This window comes from Macaca nemestrina, chromosome 3 (assembly GCF_043159975.1).
Source record: "Macaca nemestrina isolate mMacNem1 chromosome 3, mMacNem.hap1, whole genome shotgun sequence".
NCBI classification, from domain to species: domain Eukaryota; kingdom Metazoa; phylum Chordata; class Mammalia; order Primates; family Cercopithecidae; genus Macaca; species Macaca nemestrina.
Genome location: NC_092127.1, coordinates 86,386,131 through 86,407,978, shown reverse-complemented (window position 1 = coordinate 86,407,978; position 21,848 = coordinate 86,386,131). Strand labels below are relative to the sequence as shown.

At 41.3% G+C, this 21,848-nt stretch overlaps 1 protein-coding gene across 1 annotated transcript in view; it reads right to left on the bottom strand.

The window, feature by feature from the left end:
* Positions 1-7,147: 7,147 nt before the first annotated feature.
* The window catches only part of LOC105486341 (mannosidase beta), a 135,490-nt gene continuing 120,789 nt past the window's right edge, over positions 7,148-21,848 (bottom strand). The window contains exons 14-17 of the mRNA XM_011749197.2: positions 16,104-16,248; positions 12,237-12,379; positions 11,163-11,420; positions 7,148-8,382 (exon numbers count right to left, since the gene is read on the bottom strand). Of these exons, the coding sequence (XP_011747499.1) occupies positions 8,158-8,382; positions 11,163-11,420; positions 12,237-12,379; positions 16,104-16,248 (771 nt within the window). The 3' untranslated portion in view covers positions 7,148-8,157. The remainder of the gene's footprint in view (positions 8,383-11,162; positions 11,421-12,236; positions 12,380-16,103; positions 16,249-21,848) is intronic.

Here is a 21,848-nt window from a genome sequence, read left to right as displayed (position 1 = left end):
CCCATCGTAATCCCACAGACAGGTCCTGCTGCAGGAGCAGGGCTGCCAAAAAGCAACATTCCTGTTCTCTTCCTTTAGGTCCTGAAGCCCCTGCCCCTCCACCACTACTGCCTGTGACCACAGTAGCAGGGGGAGTTTTACCTCCCCAATAGATGGAGACCATGTGTACCAGGAAGTGTGTATATGCTCATGGATGAGCAAACCTCTCAGGCCTGATTGATGCAGGCAGTCCTTAGCATTCTTCTCCAGCCCAGTTTTGATCTGGGAAGGTCAAAGCCACCATTTGGCCCTGCCTTCCTTTACTGCCTAGCCAAATGCACATCTTGAATGATGAGCAACATATGCACACAACGTGTGGGCCAAGGACCATTTTGGTCCCTCCATCAGCAGAATGTAATTCCTTTCCCCAAATCATGCCCATAGCTCACAGTTTTGGTTCTTTCCTGATTGTTTTGTTACTGAGCCTTTAAATAGCTCATCTGATTTCTCCTCTGTCAATCATCTATTCAGGAGGCTTGGTGCCAAGTTTTCATAGATCCATAGTAAGTAAATTTGAATTAAAAAGCATTTATATGCCACCCTTTTGCCAAGGTAGCAACAGTGGATGGAAATGAAATACACATGTTCCTCCACTTACAATGGGGTTATGTCCTGAAACCAATTATAAGTCGAAAGTGCACCTAATACCCTGATAAACCCATCATAAAGTCAAAAAGTCATGAAATCATAAGTCGAACCATTGTTAAGTCTGGGACCTGTCTGTAACCAAAAGGCAGGCAGAAAGTGGACAAATTTGCTCTGTGGATCTGAACCTTGTGATCCAGCTATGCTGGTGCTCAGCCTTTATTAGCCCTGGAGCCAGGAAAGAAATCAGAGCTCAGCAAACAGAGCCGCCCTTTGGGTTCCTTCTTTCTCCTTCCTCCCTTCCTTCTCACCCCCTCCTTTCTCTTTCTCCCTTTCTCTCTCCCTCTGTCTCTGTCTTTTCTCTCTCCTTTCCTTTCTCTCCTTTTCTTATTCTGTCTTCCTTTCTCTCCCTTCTTTCAACCTCTCTCTCCCCACTTTCTCTTTCTCTCTCACCATTTCTAACCTTTTCTCTCTCATTCTTCTTCTCTCCCTTCCTTTTTCCTTTCTCTTTCTCTCCTAGTCTCTTTCTCTCAACTCTTCTCTTTCTCTTTTTCTCTTTCTCCCAGCTCTTTCCCCCTTCATCCCTCCCTTTTCTCTCTTTCTCTTTATTTCCTTCTTTAAGGTAGTTTCACACTCATGCATTCCTCTGGGGCACTGGCATCCCGCTCCCTGAAGCCCAGAAGGTGAGGGGTTTGGGGAGCAGCCCTGCAAGTGTTTCCTTAGACTCCCCTCCCCTCACTGAAGGCAGCAGACGCCCCATACTCTGGGGAAGCCTCCAGGAAGCCAGCACCCTGGCCCAGGGCAGTCCCTTCCACCCACCACCAGCCTCATTTCCTGAGCACAAGAGGCCTCTGCTGGAAGAAGCAGAACTTTGCACAACCATCCAACAGCCGGCTTGCCTAGTACTACTCAATTTTATTTTATTTTATTGCTTCTGTAAAATTGGAAAAACCTTACCAAAAAAAGGAATTAGAAATTTCTTCAGCTTTCTGCCTGAATTTTTCTCCTTCAACTCAGGTCATGAAGCCTAATGATTATTTTCCCTTAGTACAGAACGCTTAAGTTGCTCTTTCCTTTTGGCAAGCAGAATGAAAGATTCTTAGGCTTGATCCCTCCAGCCACCACCAGCCTTATCCTTTGAGGAATGATATTGATAAACCAGCATTTACTACATTTATATCTTTATTTTATTTAATCTTCACTGTGAGATAGTTATTACCATTAATCTCACCTTCAAGATAAGGAAACTGAGGCTTAGAGGTTAAGTGATTGGTCCAAGGCCAGTACTGGGAGGTTCAGTATCAGAGCATGAGCCCATAGCCCTTGCACCACACGCAGCCTTCACACTTACACACGCACATGCATGCACACACAGTTTGGATCTTTGACAAGGCAAAATCTCACTCACGTTTGTAAGTTGACTAGTTAAAAATCTTTTCTTTCCAATACCAAAAATATGGGTAGGGAAGCAGGCCAGTCACCCACTTTGGCTTGAGAGCTCATTGTAAAAGAACAGGGGCCCTTCCTTCACCCACTTTGGCAAATTATGTCCCCAGCAGCCTTCCTCACTAGAGGTACCATTGCCACAGCAGCATCCCAGCACAAGGAAGTAGGTGACGCATCCCCTAGCTAATAGGACACCCAGGTGCCCACATTGCCCTCTCCAAGGCCCAGATTTGTTTGACCTCAAAGACCCATGCCTTTATCCACGAGGCTGCTTTTAATTATAACATGAGAATGCCTGACTCTAAGTGGGTTAAACAAATAAGGGCTTTAAAAACTACCATTACAAGAAGATCAGAGATAGATATATCTATATTTTACATGGAATCTTTCCCTTTTTAAATGTTAGCATGTAATTCAACTTTTTAAAACATAGTCTAGACCATGACCTGCTGGCCAAATATGACCTAAATCTTCAGGATGACCAGGCAGGGTGTGGGGGGATCCAGGTCCTACCTGCTCCTCTCCCAGGCTCACTGCTGCCCCCGACACCCCCAGCTCCCCTGGCTGATGCTGTTCACAGCCACCACCCATGCCTGCACACGTTCAGTTCTGCCCACCTCCCTAAGTTTGTTCTGATGGCTTCACACAGAGGCAATGATAATTGTAATAGCTCACATTTGGTGGATAGTTATCATGTGCTATCAATAGTCTATGCATTATCTCCTTTACACCTCACAATTTACCTATGAGGCAGATACTGTTATTATTCCTGTGTTTAAAGAAACTAAGGCACAGAAAGGCTCAGTAGCCTGTATCCAGTGAAGAACAGCCTACTACTGGTGGATCTGGGACTGAAACACGAGTCAGTCTGATTTCAATGCCCGCACCTTTAACTGCTGTATCAATTAGGATGCTTCGAGTTGTAAAATCAGAACACCTGACTCCAAGATTAAACAATTAAGCCTTTATTTTTTACCATGTTATAATAAGACCAAAGTTAGAAGGTTGCAGGGTTAATTTAGCAGCTAAACATCTCTGACACCCCGCGTCAAAAATGTTTCTTTAAGGTCACCAAAAAGAGGCTGCAGCAGCTCCAAGTGTTCCAGGCCCTCAAGTAACTTCTCAATTTTACCCAACGGCAGAGAGTTTCACCTCAGGTCTATCTCTTATCAGGCAGGGAAACCTTCCCCCAGAAACCCCACATTAGACATCAACTTATGATTCATTCTTGAAATGTGTCATGGGCCTAACCCTACCTCAATCACTGGCAAAGGGGACTGGGATTAGAATAACAAATTATGATTCAGTCTCTGAGGCTGGACACGGCCACCTCTATTAGCAGAGAGGAGGAGGATCTGGCTGTGAGGTGGCCAGCCAACAGTGTCTGCTCCGACAACTGGCTGTGGACCAGTAAATTTCACAAAACCGACAAAAAGTAACAGGAACAGAATCAGAACAAGAGGGTTGTTCCCACCTAAATGATGAGGCAGGGCTGAGTGCTAGCTCCCAAACAGAAATGTTCGTGAGCCGGAATGTCTCATTTCCTGAGAGTTGTAGGTAACTTAGGTGTTGTTATAATCATGTGTACTTGATCACTGCATAGCATGATGTGGCACACGGGGGAGCTCAATACATTTTGTTTAAAGACAGAGACCAACCTAAGGGGTTAAGCAAACTTTTCTTTCACGGCAAGATTCGGTAACCCGTGTCTACAGAAATAAGGAGAGATATTTATAAAACATGAAAGAGTGATGCATTGCTCTTCTCTTTGCTAAGCTCATTCACTGGCCCCATTCAAGGACTTAAAGATGTCTTGGCAGGTTAGTTCACCCCCAGCTTGTGGACCACAGACTCAGAGCCCCAACTAGCTAACCGGCTGATTTTGTGCTTTTCTTTCCTTATGTATTAATTACAACAAAGGTTTTTAAAGACTCATTTCTCAACTGAAATTTTTTCACTTACTTTTTACCATAAACTTTCCAAAAAGCTTCCCTAAAGTATCGAACAAGATGGTGCCTTATCTAATGTTGCTCCCCTGTCGCCGTCACATTAACCCTAAGGACTCATCACCAGCTGGAATTGCCTCGTTCACTGGCTTAGTGACTCTTTCCCCTACAATAGATGGTCCATGAGAACTAGGACTTGTCTGCCTTTTTCACTGCCATACCCCCAGTGACAAGGACAACGCCTGCTCAGAGTGGCCTGCAATACATGCTTGATAAATGAATGACTAAATCCTTAAGTTAAACAGTGTCTAGGGGCAGAATATAAACCTGTCTTAACACCTGTTTTCCAGTGATTTTTAAGGTTTGTATGCTACTCTGGTTCATGCCTCTAATAAATCAATTAGAAAACAAGATTTCTCCCATTCACTTGGAAATATAACTGTCTTTTCTGCATAACCCTTTTAATTGCATGTGCTTATTGAATTAATAAGATTGCATTCAGTCAAGCCAGACTCTGGGGATGTTTTCAAATGCTTTGAATTTCTCACGCAGACAATACCTACCTGCTTTTCTCCCTAAATCTTACCAAGCTGGAAAATAAGTTTCATATCTGAGAGCCAGAGATAGCCCAAGAGAATATTCTTTCTATCTCAGGTCTTTGTCACTTTAGGAATGTTAGGGAAACATATCTTTATTTCTTCTGCACTCTAGTTCACCTTCATTCCAACAGAGAACAAAATCTTTCTATTTATTTTCCAAGTGACTTCTCATGGTTTGAAAATGTCTCACATTGAAAAGTCAAGTAAGGAAAACAAGAGAGAGAGAATAAGAAGAGTTATCATGAATGTGAATGAGAAAATTATGATTTTTATTGTTCTCTCTGTTCTGAAATGGGAAGATAGAATCCTGGGAACTGATCTCTCTTCACCCCACTCTCTCTGGAATGTGCTTTGCAAGAGCATGACAGTAGAACCGGGTTCTGGTCTTTTTATCCTATTATTCACACAGCTAAGGATATGGTTTAGATATATGTCCCCACCCAAATGTCATGTTGAAATGTAATCCCCAGTGTTGAAAGCGGGGCCTGCTGAAAGGTGTCTGGATCATAGGCACAGATCCCCTTGGTGATAAATGAGCTCTCGCTCTGAGTTCACAGGGGATCTGGTGGTTTAAAAGTGTGTGGCACCTCCCACCCACTCTCTCTCACTTGCTCCTGCTTTCGCCATATGACATGCTTGTCCCTGCTTCACCTTCTGCCCTGATTGTAAACTTCCAAGGCTTCATCAGAAGCCAAGCAGATGCCTGGTGCAATGCTTCCTGTACGACCTGCAGAACTGTGAGCCAATTAAACCTCGTTTCCTTATAAATTGCCCAGTCTCAGGTACAGCAATGCCAGAATGGACGAATACAACCACTAACAGAAAAACCCTATCAGAATCTCAAAGCCAAGAGTAAGTGCATCAGACTGTATTCCTGCATGGTGAGATATATCCATGAAAAAAGTAAAAAATGGCTAACTGTACTGCCACACATGAACTGTGGAAGAATGTTTGGGCTATTACTATTCCTTAATGGGAATAATACGTATATGGCACATTTCTTTTCTTTTAGAAGCTGGTGTCAGCATATATTTATGTCCTTTAATTTATTCTTCCCTTACAAATTATTCTTTTCTGGTATTATTTTCAGAAAGAATTTGCTGTAAGAACTTACCATTTGCCTCTCTTCACTTCATTTTTACTATTGCTTTCTGTACTAACTGGGTGATAATGAATGTGATGTTAAAAAGTACAATCACCATATACTTAGCATTTTAATTTGTTCCAGACCCTATTTGTTAAGGCCTCACAACTACCTTTGAAGGTGAGGGATCATTAGCTCCATTTTACAGAGGTGGAAACTACAGTTCAAAAGGTTGAATTGTTGCCCAAGGTCACACAGTCAGAAGCTTCAGAACCTGGATTTGAATCTAGAGACTGTGACTGGAAGCCTCACCCTCTGCAGGACACCAAGTTCAGGCCCAGGATGGTGCTTCCATTACAGAGCGTCACTATGTGCCAATGTGGGGCCCAGTCCTTGAGCTAAATTATTTTATTTATTCTTCAAAACAAACTTACAAGGTGGGTGTTACCACTCCCATTTAGCCACAAGAAAACTGAGCACAGGAAGTTAAATAACTTGATTCAGGTTATAGAACTAGGAAGGGTGAACTACAAAGTATACTCTGGCCCATCAGCTTGAAAGCCCTTTCTCAGGGCTCCTGGCAGAACACGAACAGGTGTGAAGAAGAGCAGACCTCCCCGCCCGCAGCAACGCTTTGCTAAAACGGGATTTGCAAGAGTCATAAGAACATGATATAATATTTATCAAGTAAGACTCTATGGAGTCCCAGCCCTAAGTCCTAGTCCCCTCGATAAGGCTGTGTGTGTGTGTGTGTGTGTGTGTGTGTGTGTGTGTGAACATATAAAATAAAGATACTCTTAGATACTGAAGGAGAAGACTGGATTGTCTGTAGCTACTTTTAGAGTCACTGAACATAATGCTTCTCATTTTTCAACCAAAACCACTAATAATATCTTAGTGGTTTTTTTTGTTTGTTTGTTTGTTTTTTTTTTTTTTTGAGACGGAGTCTTGCTCTGTCACCCAGGCTGGAGTGCAGTGGCCGGATCTCAGCTCACTGCAAGCTCCGCCTCCCGGGTTTACGCCGTTCTCCTGCCTCAGCCTCCCGAGTAGCTGGGACTACAGGCGCCCGCCACCTCGCCCGGCTAGTTTTTTGTATTTTTTAGTAGAGACGGGGTTTCACCCTGTTAGCCAGGATGGTCCGGATCTCCTGACCTCGTGATCCGCCCGTCTCGGCCTCCCAAAGTGCTGGGATTACAGGCTTGAGCCACCGCGCCCGGCCAATAATATCTTAGTTTTAAAGCCAGACACTCCTTGCTGGTCCGTTCTATAACCATTTACATGACTGTGTCCAGAGAAGACCTTTCACATGTCTTAGTTTAGATTCTTCAAACTCGCCCAGTTTACCAAGCAGAATAATAACTACAGCTAAATGGAAATTAGGGCCCAGCACAGTATTGGGCAAAATTGAATATTTATAGAATGGTTAAATAAGCCACAGATGAAATATCAAGTTGTCAATGTAATTTATGTAACTTTTATTTTCATATAATTTCACACACACAGAAAAATACCCATATACCTTTACCCAAATAGCTACTCATTAACATTTTACCTCATTTGCTTTATCATCAATGTAATTTTATAAACAGAATAATGTATAATAAGACAATTCCATAGCAATTTATAATTAGTCAATAAAAATAAAAAGGCTAAAAGGAACACCATTTTGCTGCCAGGGCCAATAAGTTTAAATCCAATTCGCAGGCTTTGCATTGGAAAGCATATTGGATTTAGCCAAGTCTAAAGCCCACATGGGTGATGACCAATGTCAGAACCCCTAGAAATTTCCAGTGATCTCAGTGACATTCATTTCCATGTGAGCACATTTTTCAAAGGAAGATCACTCTAACAGCCTTTAAAAAAAGAAGTTGTTGTTAAAACAATATCTTACAACAAAAGCCATAAAAGAAGAAAGTGTCCTACCCCAAACAGTAATCAAATAGCAACAATAAACCTCCTAAATTGTCTATCAATATGGCTACCACCACGAAATCTCTGTTGTAGCACTTCAATCGCCATTCCCTCTGAAATAATAACAAAGCACTTCATTTGTGTATTCAGTATTCCCCAAAGCCAACTATGAAAGACCTACATCACCTTAAAACCTTCCGTTTGGTTCCATAGATCCTGCCATGTCACATTCTTGTAACCAGCTGCAGGGCCATCTTGTTATAACTGGTTCAGGTCCTGCTAAAGCTGAAAGGTGAAGGGCTAAAAACAGTCCTGGCAGAGATTCCAGGACACCCCGGCACAGGCTTGTTTGAGGACATTGCCTGGGTAAACAGCCTCCCCTGAAAGTGTTCAGTGTACACCTCTTCGCAGAGCAATCGCTCAGATGGGTGGTGGCACACAGACATGTCCCTTGGCTTCTCTCCTTGTCTCTGTTCCCTTCCTCTCCAGCCAGTGCTTTAGAAACGCTTTATTCCCATTGTCCACTGAAAATACAACCTAGATTCCTTCAGTAAATATCTGTTAGGGAGGTTACATGAAAAGATTGCTCCAACTCACTCTTGCTGGTGGGCTCCCAAGGGTAAAATAATATAGTTCGTGTCTTCTCAGTCATGAGGAAACCGTTGTCACTAAATCTCCCTGGGATGCTGCCTACATCCAACCATACAAAGGGAGCGACAGCTGAGGTCTCCAGATCAAAAACAAATATGTCACCTTGCTGAGAGATGATGGCCTGAAAAAGAAAAAAAAAATGAATGAAGTGAAGGATGAGGGAAGAGTGACACAGTCTGTATAAGTTCCTGGAAACATTTATGTGGGCCTAATAAGGAGTGCATTGCCCACAACTTTGGTTCTACAACTGCTACAGTGCAGTTTCAAACACATAACAATACATGGAAAATGACTATAGGCTATGGAAAGTTACCAAATTATAATCACAAACTAAGGAAATACATCATCTCCAATCATTAAGGAGAATATTTCACAAGAAGCTCAAAGCTCTACATCTTTTACAGTTTTTCTCAGCGTATCATCAAGAGAGCAACATTTTTACATACAGCCTGGGTGGTTTTAATGACTTTCTAAGGATATATCTGGACCTAGCTACAGAGCCCAACTGTGGAGCTTACATTCGAGTCTTCTGAAAAGATCCAGAAATCTAGAAAGCCCATTGCCAGAAATTTACAAAAGCTCTACCATTAGAGCTTCTCTCTTTTATTGCATTGTTAAGTCACATTATTGTTTTTTTTTACATGTGTGAATTCCACAAAATAGCAGCAAAAAGAGAGAGTGCAATTTAAATCGTGTCAGCTCCATTCCACTTAATTAGTCGAATAGCATATGCCCACAGTGAGGATGCGCTGCTCCCCAGGGGAGGCGGGGCGCGGTTTGCAAGCGTCTCTTAGTGTGAGCACGGAGCTGAGTGCAACCTGGTTTCTTAATGTGTGCATTTGTGATGCAACATCTCAGTCTTACATAATATGTTATGTGTGACATAAAGAATTTCAAAGGGCCTTTTTTTTTTTTTTTTTTTTGAGACGGAGTCTGGCTCTGTCACCCAGGCTGGAGTGCAGTGGAGCGATCTTGGCTCACGGCAAGCTCTGCCTCCTGGGTTCATGCCATTCTCCTGCCTCAGCTCCAAAGTAGCTGGGACTACCGGAGCCCACCACCATGCCTGGCTAATTTTTTGTATTTTTTTAATAGAGATGGGGTTTCACCGTATTAGCCAGGATGGTCTCGATCTCCTGACCTCGTGATCCGCCCGCCTCGGCCTCCCAAAGTGCTGGGATTACAGGCCTGAGCCACCGCGCCTGGCCCATTTTCACTATATATAATTTAGCCTCACATATTTGTGTAATATGTTATCATTCAGGGTTCTGAGTTATAAACAAGGAAACCTATATTGATAGAAGCAGAAAAGAAGCTTAATAAAGTGCATCGGGTAGCTCTTCAGCATCAGAGATTCAGGCTTGAATTTAGATGGCAAATTCCCAGATCACACCGCCCAGCTGTTCCAGTGAAGGTCCTAAAGCAGCCACAGGAACAAGGTCCATGTGGCTCATGCTAGCCTGCCCAGGAAGCTGCGAGGGTAGCATCAGCTTCTGCTGGAAGACCAAGGCCGAAAGAGATGCTGGTGCCATGCTCACGCTGGTTATCTTCTTGGGACTGGAAATCTCCTCTCTGTATGTCTGACTGCAGAGCCTGGGGTTCAAGCTTGTACCCTGGCTTCAGGGAGAGGGGGAGAACAAGTTTCTGGCATCTCCCTTGAGAAAAGAAGCCAAGTGCCTAGTCTATATTAACCCCGAAATAAACATTAACTAACATGATTATTACTATCATTTTATCTCTTTAAGAAGGACAAGCCTCACTGAAATCAAAATGAGGTAGAACAAAGAAAGAGCCCTGCTTTTCTCCCACCCCAATTTCCCATCTCAAGGTAATGAAGGCCTAACTCAGGAAAGAAAACAATCTTGTTTTCAAAATCATAAGTTTAGAGACTGCAAATTCATCCAGTACACAATTTTTTTTTCTTTTTTGGAAAAAAAAATATGTAAGAGTAAGTCATTTTCTTCAATAACGTGGATTTTATTATGTGACTATAGAAAGAAGGTATGTTTTCAGTTGTTAGGCCTCTTTCAAATGAAAGACAAGAATTAGGTGTTTTTATATGATTATTTCTAAATGAAATGTAGAAAATCCTTCTCTATGAAGTTAAAGTGTAAAACAAATTTTAAATTTTCTAAAAACAGAGAATATAACTTTCTAGAAAGGTATTTCCCGAGTGTCCAGAAGATAGGATAACAAAATTTAAAAACATATATACGTACATATATTTCCAATTGCTATGTGTAGGGGAGAAGGAAGGAAAGGTTTTCAAACTACTAGACAACTTCCAAATTCTCCAGCTGCACAATTTTTATAACACCACATCCTGATCATCCCATTTTTATATCTTGGCAATTATAAAAAGATTTGGTGATTTAGCTACTTTGAAGCAATAAATCAAAGAGACTAGAGTGAATATTAATAGACTCTACTTAAAATTAGACTGCGTCAGCTGGGCTCCAATGCTTCCCAGCTACAGGACCTCGAGCTCATCACTTAACCTCCTAAACTGGCTTCCTCACTTATAAAATGCAGATGATAATGCCTGGAGCTGTGGTGAAAGTCAGAGACTAGGGAGTGAAGCACCTAGAACAGAGCCTGGAACCTAGTAGACATGAAGGCAGTGGTGATGACTCGAGCCTCCTCTCCCTCGCTGCACCTGCCCACTAAGGAGGAGTGATGGGACAAATGAGTGGTGGTCACCAGCAACTCTGACAATCCTGGATTAGAAATAGAAATCATTTGGTGTTTGCTTTTAGTGGGAAGAGGCCAATCTTCCCCCAGGCCTCAGAGAAACCCAGCATCAAGGGGGAGACATGCAAATTTCAGGATGCAAGGAGCTGGCCCAAGAGCAGGAGAGCCCCACAAGGCCACAGTTCCCTGCCCTCCGCCATGACCTGTGCTTACAGTGATCTGCGCCTTGCAGAGCCCCAGAGCCTCCTTCAGTGAGGACAGGAAGTGGTAGTTGGTCGGGCTCAGGAGTTCATGGTCCGCTGAAAGGTAAAAGGAAACCACACAGCTTTCCCGTGTGCAATTCCCACATCTCCTCAGCAATTCAGACACTGGCTCCTCATAGAGGCGGACAGCCTCTCCTCCTTTCATCACCAAATGTTCAGTCACACAGGAGCACACGGGCTCCAGGGAGCTCCACGTATGGACTCTCACCTGGGGAGAAATAAAACAGAATAAAAACAGGCATTCTTGGTTGCTGTGTTTTTAAGGAACAATAGTAGTAATAATTGCTGCAAGTCAGGGTAGCAGAAATGGTTAAGAGACTATGAAACCTGAGTGCTAATCCAAGTCCTGCAAAATGCTAGCTATATGACTTTCTCAGTCTTCATTTCTTCATATGTAGAATGAAAATAACAGCAGTAATGTCACAGACTCTTGTGAGAATTTAAAAAATAATCCATGGAAGGCACAGTACCTGGTGTGTTGTAATTTTTCTGTAAATGTGACCTATTTTCAGTGTTATTAGTGTCCTCTAAACTATAGCCACCTAAGACTTTGAGTTTCTAGCCTTTCTTTTTACTGAAATTTGTTTTTTAAATACAAATTTGCTTTCCACATGCCCATTCTGAATAGCTTTACTGATTTTTCACTGTAACATGCCATTTTTAAGCATTTCTTTTTATAAAGTTTGGACTATTTCCAGCCTCTCATAATTATAAATAACCTTGCATTTGAGGGGCACTTTATAGCATATGTGATTTGCTTTCATCTAGTTATTTTATTTGCTACTCATAGAAACCCCATAAGAAGATAGACTCGTATCATTTTACAGAGGAAGAAATTGAATCACCAAGATGTGAAGGGTTTTGCTTATGGTCACATCATAAATGGCAGGGTTTTAGCCTAAAATATATGTATTCTGACTCTCAATTAATTTCTCTTTTATTTTCCCAAAAGAATGTAACCAAACAACTAAAGAAATCATCTAAAACTCCCCTTCAATCTTAGAAAACAATCCAAGTAACTTACAGTGAGTGTCATCGAATAGTCCGAGTGAAGATCTGACACACCATAGATATAGAACGTGTTTTCATTCTCAAAGCCTACTGGTAACAGTGGAGCAAAGAAATTCTGAGCAAAGTAATGAAGCATTTTCCACTTTCCTCCATACTCTGAAAATAATCAAGAGTGTCAGGAGATGGCAAGATCAAGTAGTCAGAGAGGCATTGTCCAATGGCCCAGCTGCGTGTGGCTCCTCGGGGTTCTAAGGGAGTGAGCATGTGAGGGAGAGTCAACAGTGGAGGGCACCCATGTTTGTGAAGGGCTCTGAGCCACTCTGGACATTATGTCATGTCACCCCTACAACATCTGGGCAGGCATTAGCAAATCATGCTGTTAGGCGATTTCATCACTGTGAGATCATAGAGTACTTATACAAACCAAGATGGTATAGCCTGTCGCTCCAGGCTACTAACCTGTACAGCATGTTACTGTGCTGAATACTGTAGGTAATTCTAATCATAGAATGGGACAGTGAAAATACAGTACTATAATCTTATGGGACCACCATCATATATGCACTGTGTTGTTGACTGAAATGTTATATGGTACATGACTGTATATAATAACTTATATAATAACTTATAGATTCTGGGTAGCTACTGATTGCTTTAAAGTATAACCATTTCGGGTGATAAGGGATAACAAATACCTCCCCACCTGCAGGCACTATAAGGAGTGGACTTATTGGCTAATCAGCGGTTAAACGGGGGCTTTGAGGCCCCCAGAGCAGAAGCAGATACAGAAAACTTGTCAGAGCTTCTCCCTGATACCCTTTTTCTCTAATAAGTACAAGGAGCTGGTGATCTTCCTCAGGCAGGCCGGATCCTGCCAGGGTTTAGAAAACAGCCAAGCTCTGGTACTTGGGTTTTCCTACTGTGATACTATATATATATATATATATAAAATTTTTCTTCTACAGTTAGATACGGTTTGGCTGTGTCCCCACCCAAATCTCATCTTGAACTGTAGCTCCCATAATTCCCATGTGTTGTAGGAGGGACCTGGTGGGAGGTAGTTACCTCCCATGGGGGCAGGTCTTTCCCATGCTGTTCTTGTGATAATGAATAAGTCTCACAAGACCTGATGGTTTTATAACGAAGGCGTTTCCCTGCACAAGTTCTCTCTTACCCCACTGCCATGTAAGAAGTCCCTTTGCTCTTCCTTCGTCTTCTGCCATGATTGTGAGGCCTTCCCAGCCATGTGGAATTGTGAGTTCATTAAACCTCTTTTTCTTTATAAATTACCAGTCTCAGGCATGTCTTTATCAGTAGCATGAGAACAGACTAATACAGGTTCCTAGCTCACAACTACCATAGCCCTTGTTACAGACTCTTGTTATAATGTTGAGGTACGTTAGGACTCAAAAGCAGGCCTCAGAAAACAGAATCTATCTCTCTGATCTTCTCCTTCCCTCCTTTCACCAGCCCAAGGCAGGACTCTAATCTGATTGTGGGTCATAAGACACTCATTCAGAAGGTGTCCTGCCTCCTACCCTGGAGGAGGAAATGCTTCACACAGAGGCCAAGAAGCTGAATGGGCAGGCCTTGCTATGTTTCCCCACTCAGTCTAATGGTATTAGATCATACCCACTTTGTCCAATCACATATCTACATGGTTATCAATCATGGCTGTCCAATGAAGTCTCCCGATAACACCCAAGAGGACAGAGTTCAAAGAACTTCCAGATAGCTGACCACGTGAAGGCTGACAGAAAGAGGAACACGCCTCATCCACATGCCTGGAGGGTGGCACACCCCAGCCTCACAGGGATAAAGTTCCAGCACTCAGGACCCTTCCAAACTTCACCCCATGTATCTCTTCATATGGCTGTTTATTTGTGTCTTTTAAAATATCCTTTGTAATACAGCAGTCAGAATGTTTCCTTGAGTTCTGTGAGCCATTCTAGCAAATTAAACCCAAAGCGGGGGTCATGGGAACCCCAGCTTGAAGCTGGTCAGTCAGAAGTTCTAGAGGCTCAGACTTGTGACTGCTATCTAAAGGGGGAAGGTAGCTTTGTGGAACTGAGTTCTCAACCTATGGAATCTGATACAATCTGTAGGTAGATAGCGTCAGACTTAAATTGGAGGGCACTCGCGTGGTGTCCACTGCAGAAGTGATTGCTTGCTTGGTGTGTGGGGGAAGTTTCCCATACATCTGGTCACAGAAGTCTTCTGTGTGGATTGTTGTCGTGGAGTGAGGGAATTAAAAAAGCACTTTGAGACCAGGTGCAGTGGCTTACGTCTGTAATCCCAACACTTTGGGAAGCTGAGGAAGGCAGACCGCTTGAGACCAGGTGTTCAAGACCAGCCTGGGCAACATGGCAAAACCCTGTCTCCAGAAAAAAAATACAAAAATGAGCCAGGCATGGTGATGTGCAGCTATAGACCCAGGTACTCAGGAGCTTGAGGTGAGAGGAAGGCTTGAGCCTGTGGGGTGGAGGCTACAATGAGCCATGATTGCACCACTTCATCAACAGAATGAGACCATCTCAACAAAAAAACAAAACAAAACAAAAAAGCACTTGGAGTTTGAGTGGGTTTTTTTTTTTTTCCCCACAGACCTATACTTCCTGAGGAACTCAGGAATAATCTACATGGAATCATTTAAAGGAATATTTACAAAAATTGGGCTCTCCCATTTCTTGAATCAAACTCAGTTTCAGAAGTCCACAACCTCATCTACAGACAGAAAGCAGGATCAGTATCCAAGAGTCTCTGAACAATATCTCTTTGTCTACCTTTCCAGTATCCTAGAAGGATTTTCCCCCCAATTCTACCTCTGATTCTCATTCAATGCTCTCTTATCTGGTTGGTGCTGATAAAGAGTTTGGTCAGAGAAACTGGATTAGAAATCCAATTCTCTGTAAGAGTCACCCATCTGGCAGTAATGAAAACATGTTTGGAATGAATTTCTTTTGATCTGCATTCACAGCCAGTTTAAGAGCCTCACCCCCTGCACTCCAGCCCGGATGACAGAACAAGACTCCATCTCAAAAAAAAAAAAAAAAAGAAAGAAAGAAAGAAAGAAAGAAAAAAGAAAAAAAAAAAAAAACACCTTATCCAGCCTTCCTACTTTGTGACCTTGCCTCATGACCCCAAACTATTCTTTACATTATTAACTGAACTTTGTTTCAAGTCACCTCTAGTGAAGGGCAAAGGCTCATTATTATTCCTTAATTTTTTTTAAATGTACCAGAATAGATAGGATAATTCAAACTGCAGATTCCATGCCAGTCATCTCACCTGTTGCTAGTTGAACTGTTTCAACTGGTCACCTTTCCCATTCGGGATTCTGCCTCTACTATCTTTTCCCCAAGAGCTAAATAGGGCATAATAAAGATGGCCTTAAGAGACATCTTCATTATGTCCTTAAAGAACATCTTTATTTGTCCTTAAAGGTGAATCAGAGAAAGGGAAACTTTAACATAACCAGACGAAACTTCTACCTGACTGAATTCTCCAACACAGAAGAAGGGATGCTTAAGTTCACGCTTCTTTAGCCCCGGAATGTCCTCTTAAATAAATTCAAAATTCTACGCAGTAATAACAAGACACGTGGCTGAGACTTTTGTATAGGAATCTATCCCATGCTTAGCCTGCTGTTGCAACTTTGCACGGCACAGAACTCATAATGAGGTTGACCCTAAGGCTCATGGAAAGGCTACTAAGGTGAGCTGGGTGGAGGTAGTTCCTCGGCGGGCTTTTTAAAGAATGACCTCTTTGGGTCATAGTTCTGCCTGGGCTAATCTGACCCCTCCAGCTCTGTGCTTTCTCAGTCCCTCTCCCCACAGTGTTGCTTTCTCTCACTTTACACAAAGAATGCTGAAACACTCACCAAGAGAAGCCCAGGAAGGAGCTTGCCAGATGTCATTCAACTGCCAATACAGCGCCCCCATCGTGTGCCCTTGCTGATCCACTATCTCACTGCGACCGCGGCGGTAGAATTCAGTTTCTGTTTTGACACACTGGGCCTGCATCACCTGATTCAAGAAAACATTCATACACTGGTGTTACTGTTTGATGTAGACTGCCTAGATCTGAGAAAAATACAGGGTTTAGTTTCGTTTTCGGGTTTTTTGGGGGGAGCAATTTGGATAAATTAGGGAATTTAATTGGTATTAGGAATACATTATACTAGATCTGTAAGTAGCCCTTTAGCATGAGAGAAGCTGTTGTCTGTAACAGTGGGTTTGTCTGGTAGGCTTGGTGTATCATTATTGTGACAATGGAAATAGGGTGGTGTAAAAGGTCCTCTGCTAATGATAGTGTAGGCAATAAAGAGAAACAAAAACTACTATTCCAGAGCAAATGCTATATGTAGTTCAAAACTAGATTCTTTTCATTGATACATTTTGCTAATACCTTCATAGATATTTTTTTAAGAAAAACTTTTACTAGAAAAAAATTCTATAAGAAAAATAACATTGTTATTTTGAGTCTGATATTATCCAATCCCTAATTCTTCTTTTCTAGTCAAACAACTGTTTTGATGTCATGATTTTTGATAATGTAAGATTTCTCATGAATGGAATTCCTTCATTGTAGCAGAACAGATGGTAAATTGCAGCAACGAGACAAATGAATTTAGCTCTTGTTTAAGAGACACTAAAGAACTTCACACAGGACCCTTGATTATTGACATCATCACTGAAAAATCAGTCTCTTTTATTGCTGCTGTTACTGACACATATGAATCACATGCTCTTAGCCTGGAGCTGTGCTGAGGAGGGGCGCATGAATGGGCCACTGAGGAGAACCCAGAGACGGTCAGAGCAGCAAAGATTTGTCAGAGAATAAGATGGCCCTAGAGTAGGGCTGGGGTTTTCACAGAGGAAGAAAAAGAATGGTGCATATGGCCACCAAAAGACTAAGCCGAGACACTTTCCCATAAAAGCAAAAAAGCTCAGATAAAGGTAGAACCTTTAGATAGAGGAAGGCTGACCAGTAAGGAAGTCATAGATGAGGTTATGACTTACATGAGTCACAGCCGTCAAATTCCAGAAGGGAAGCAAGAAGAAATTGTGGCCAGTCAATAAATATTTAATAAGAACCTGCAGGATATGTTACATACTGAGAATGGTGGGCACCCCTCCCAGAAAAAAAAAAAAAAAACAGCCCACCCTATGGGGCTTATCAGCTTTTGTGGGAGACAGGCCTTCATCAAAGAATCACAGAAAGGCATGTCATCATTAAACAGTACCAATGCTAAGTAGGAGAGGTGTGTGATGTTACAAGCTCATATGGTGGGGCAATTGGGCTGAGCTATAGAGTGAGGATTGACCCAAAAGAAGAGAAATGGGAAAAAGAGAGAGGGCAGAACCTTCCAGAAAGGACAATATGCCATGGGAGGAGGATGTCAGGTCGGCTAAGAACTGAAGAAAGGCCAAGAGGGCCTGATCTCAGGAAGTCGAAAGCAATGGAAGAGAAGCTGGTGAGAATCACAGGGACCAGACCTTGGAAGGCCGCATGTTGAAGGTGTTGGTGTGCATCCTAAAGGCAAATGGAGGTCACAAAAGGCTTTTAAACTAAAGGGTGACGTGAAGAGATTTACATTTCCAAAAGATAACTGAGACTACTAAAGGAGGAAGGGATTGCAAGGGGGCTGGAGCGGACTTAGGTAGACCATTTAGGCAAGAGATGGTTCTAGCTATGAGCAGACAAAGCAATGTCTTCTCATTCAGGAACCGACCACTAGGACCACAGCAACAGTAGCTGGAAAAAAATGTTCTAAAGAAAGAATCTCACAAAGCAAGTGCATTGGTGCCACCTCAAAATGACCAAGGCCCCTATAAACATTTGAGTTTTTAGTCTCTAAACTATATCAATTTTCAGCATTATCTGTAAGATATATTTATTTCATATATCCATTCTAACATTAATCTCCTCACTATAACTTATTTTTCCTAGTATAATAGGTAAAATGTATTAGTCCCTTAGAATTTTCAAAATTTGAAAAAATTTTAAATGCAAGTAGGATTCCTAACCCTCACTAGCAGTGAAAAGAAAAGAGCACAAAGCGGTTCTGTCTAGTAGCCTCTCTTACAGGAAATTAGCATGAAAGAGCATAACCAAGACTCTTGTGTGCTCCAGGCTCCAGCACAGTGCGGTACACTCCACACACAGATGGTACCATGCTAATAACATGGACCTGAATCTATCCAAACCAGTGGGTACCAGTCAAGGCTAATGAATGACACTTTTGTTCATAAAAATGCAGAAGACTATTGCCCACTAAACTTCTTAAAGGGATGTTGTACAATCCTAGTTCCCTGGAAAATCTCTAGAACTTCCCCTTTAAAAACCATACCTATATTTACACATCCATGCATCCTTTCCTAAAAAGGGCAATCTTTACACATAAAAGGAATAAATGCTTAGTCATTTTCTATATTACTCAGTCTACTGTTAGCAGACAAGTGTATTTCAGTTTTAAAAATATGCCTATTCAGTTGGGCACAATGGTTCATGCCTGTAATCCCAGCACTTTGGGAGGCCAAGGTGGGCGGATCACAAGGTCAGGAAATGGAGACCAGCCTGGCTAACACGGTGAAACTCCGTCTCTACTAAAAATACAAAAAATTAGTCAGACATGATGGCACTTGCCTGTAGTCCCAGCTACTCGGGAGGCTGAGGCAGGAGAATCGCTTGAACACTTGAACTATGTGAGGTAATGCATATGTTAAATAGCTTGAATTAGCCGTTCCATAATGTACACACATATCAGAACATCATGTTGTACACCATAAATATATATTTTTTAATTTATCAATTAAAATAAAGAAATATTAATTTTTTAAAAAAAGAAAATCAATTGACCATAAATGTATATTTGTTTCTGGATTCTCAATTTTATTGAATCAATCTATTAGATATACCTGGTCTTTTGTCATTACCACACTGTCTTGATTACTGTAGATTCGAAGCAAGTTTTAAAATCTTTTTTTCAACAGTATAAGATTTGTCAAATGCTTTTTCTTCATCTATTGAGATGATCATGTGTATTTTTTCTTTCTTTACTAATATGGTTTATTACACTGATTAACTTTCATATGTCAAATCAATCTTACATTCCTGGGATAAATCCCACATAGTTATGGTATACAATCCTTTTTATATGCTGCTGGATTTGGATTGATAGCATTTTATTGAGGATTTTTTTTCTGTCTACATTCATGAATTATGAGTCTACAGGTTGCTTTTCCTGAGATATATTTGTCTGGTTTTGGTATCAAGGTAATGTTGGCTTCACAGAATGAGTTAAGTGTTTCCTCCTCTTATTACTAACTTTTTAGAGAGTTAATGAGGGGTTTCTTTTAATTCTTCTTTAAACATTCTTAGAATTCACTAGTGAAGCCATCTGGTCCTGGATTTTTCTTTTTAGGGGAAGGGTTTTTTGTTTTTTAATTACCTCAATCTTAGTTGTTATAGGGCTATTAAGATTTTCTATTTCTTCTTGATTCAGTTTTCATGGGTTGTTTCTCTAGGAATTCATCCATTTCATCTAAATTATCTGATTTGTTGCCATATAATTGTGTATATATTATCTTATCACCTTATCTATTTCGGTAAGGTGAGTAGTAATATTTCCTCTATCATTCCTAATTTAGTATTTTGAGTGTCCTCTCTTTTTTCTGGGCCAGTCTAGCTAAAGGTTTGTCAATTTTGTTGATCTATCCGAAGAACTAACTTTTGGCTTCATTGGTTTTCTCCAGTGTTCTAATGAGGTCTTTATTTAATGTGCCAAATTTCTGATGCCCACTTCACTTAATTGCTGAAAATTACTGTTAACAATTTAACCAAACACCATTATCACAACTGTGAAGGGACAGAATATTACAGGTTAAAAAGCAGAAACCCTACTCCATTCATTGCCCTGAGTCCTTAGGCAAAATATTTAACTTTTCTGAGCCTGTTTACTCATGTATAAAATGGAAAAGAGTGATATGGGTGTAAGCACTTCATGACCCAGGACCAGGCATTTAGTAGATACCCAAAGAATGCTAAATATTTGCTTGATTTTTAAATTACATGATGCCTATACAAACTCCTATACATAATATACAATGTTAGTGGTCACTCTTTCATTCCCCTCCTTTGCCCACCCTACTCTCATCTTAAATGCTCCGTATGGCCTGGATCTTCCATCATGTCTCAGTGCTACTTGCCAAACAAATAACTATTCTAGGGCAGCAGGTATCATCAAAACCTGGGCCTGCAGCATCACCTACCTTTTGTCCTTAGTTCTTATGATCAAGTTGCTTACAGCATGGGAAGATAAAATGGGCCCCTAAAGAAAATGAGTTTCTGAAGGACATCCCCAAGCCATCATTAGATGTTCAATAGATACATGAAGAATAAACAAAAGCACTAGAGAAGGCTGTAAGCTAAAGGCTTGGTAACTAATGTCCTTGGCCTGGCCTATTCTCTTACTGGCCAATAAGAGGCCATGCTGGTAGAGTAAGTTACTTAAAAGTTAGTTTAGATGTGTTCGTTTAGATAGCTGGTCCTCAAATTAGAGAGTGAGATCTGTGTAACATAGCTTAAGAGGGTGTGCTCATGTATACGCGCTATTTGGAATACAATATAACAGGGAAAGGGGGATAGTAAAAGGTGAGGCAAGATTATCCTGGAATACTAGGAGAATTAAAGAGGCAAGAGCCCATAGGGATATCTTTGTGACTATAAGATAAAGAGAAGATAGGGAAGGATCTGAACGTGAAGAAATTTACTGGACAGCTTTCTCAGCTAAGACTTTGCTGACAGTTGCAAATATTCCTTAATTAATAAACCATCTAAAAATTGGCACATAGGCAAGCAGTCTGTTCTTCAGGATAGTATGACAGACTATGAGAAAAAGAACAGGAGTGGGAGTAGGAATATAGAAAATGGAACAGAGAAGTGTTTTATTTCTAATACACAGATTAAAGAGGACTGTTCTAAAATCAAAGTAACAAGGAAAAACCCTAAAACCCTAACATTTTCTGTCTATATTTCAGTCAAGAAAATCTGACACTGAAAACAAAACAAAATAATCATAACCCTGAATTCTTTCATCACAGATGTCATCTAGTAGGTTGGAAAGTGCCACGGTAGACACTCACAAGCCACACGAGGACAAGTCCAATTCTGAGCCAAAGCCTGAGAGGACACCAGTGCTAAATTCTCAGACAAAACCATCATCAACAAAAACTGGCAACAAATAACTCCACCTGTATGCCCAGTTCCTAACTATGGACCTTGAATGCTGATCAGTTCTGAAAAGAAAAATTATTTCTGTCAGTTCTTGGAATATAATTTTGAGGAAAATAATAAAGTTAGAGTAATAAACAGTCGGAAGGAGAAAATCCAGCATAAAAAACAATAGCAGAAAAGTCTCTTAAACACACACACAAATACTAATCAGCCTATTTTATATATCAGAACACTTTAACAGAATATCATCTGTGGAAAACTTCAAAGATAAAGTGCAACACATTTCAAGGGACAGACACCAGCATTGCCTTTAACCTTGTGTTCTGGTAAGTTCGTGAATTACACATCACCCTGGCAAAACTGTGCTAACCCATAAGATTATGATTGA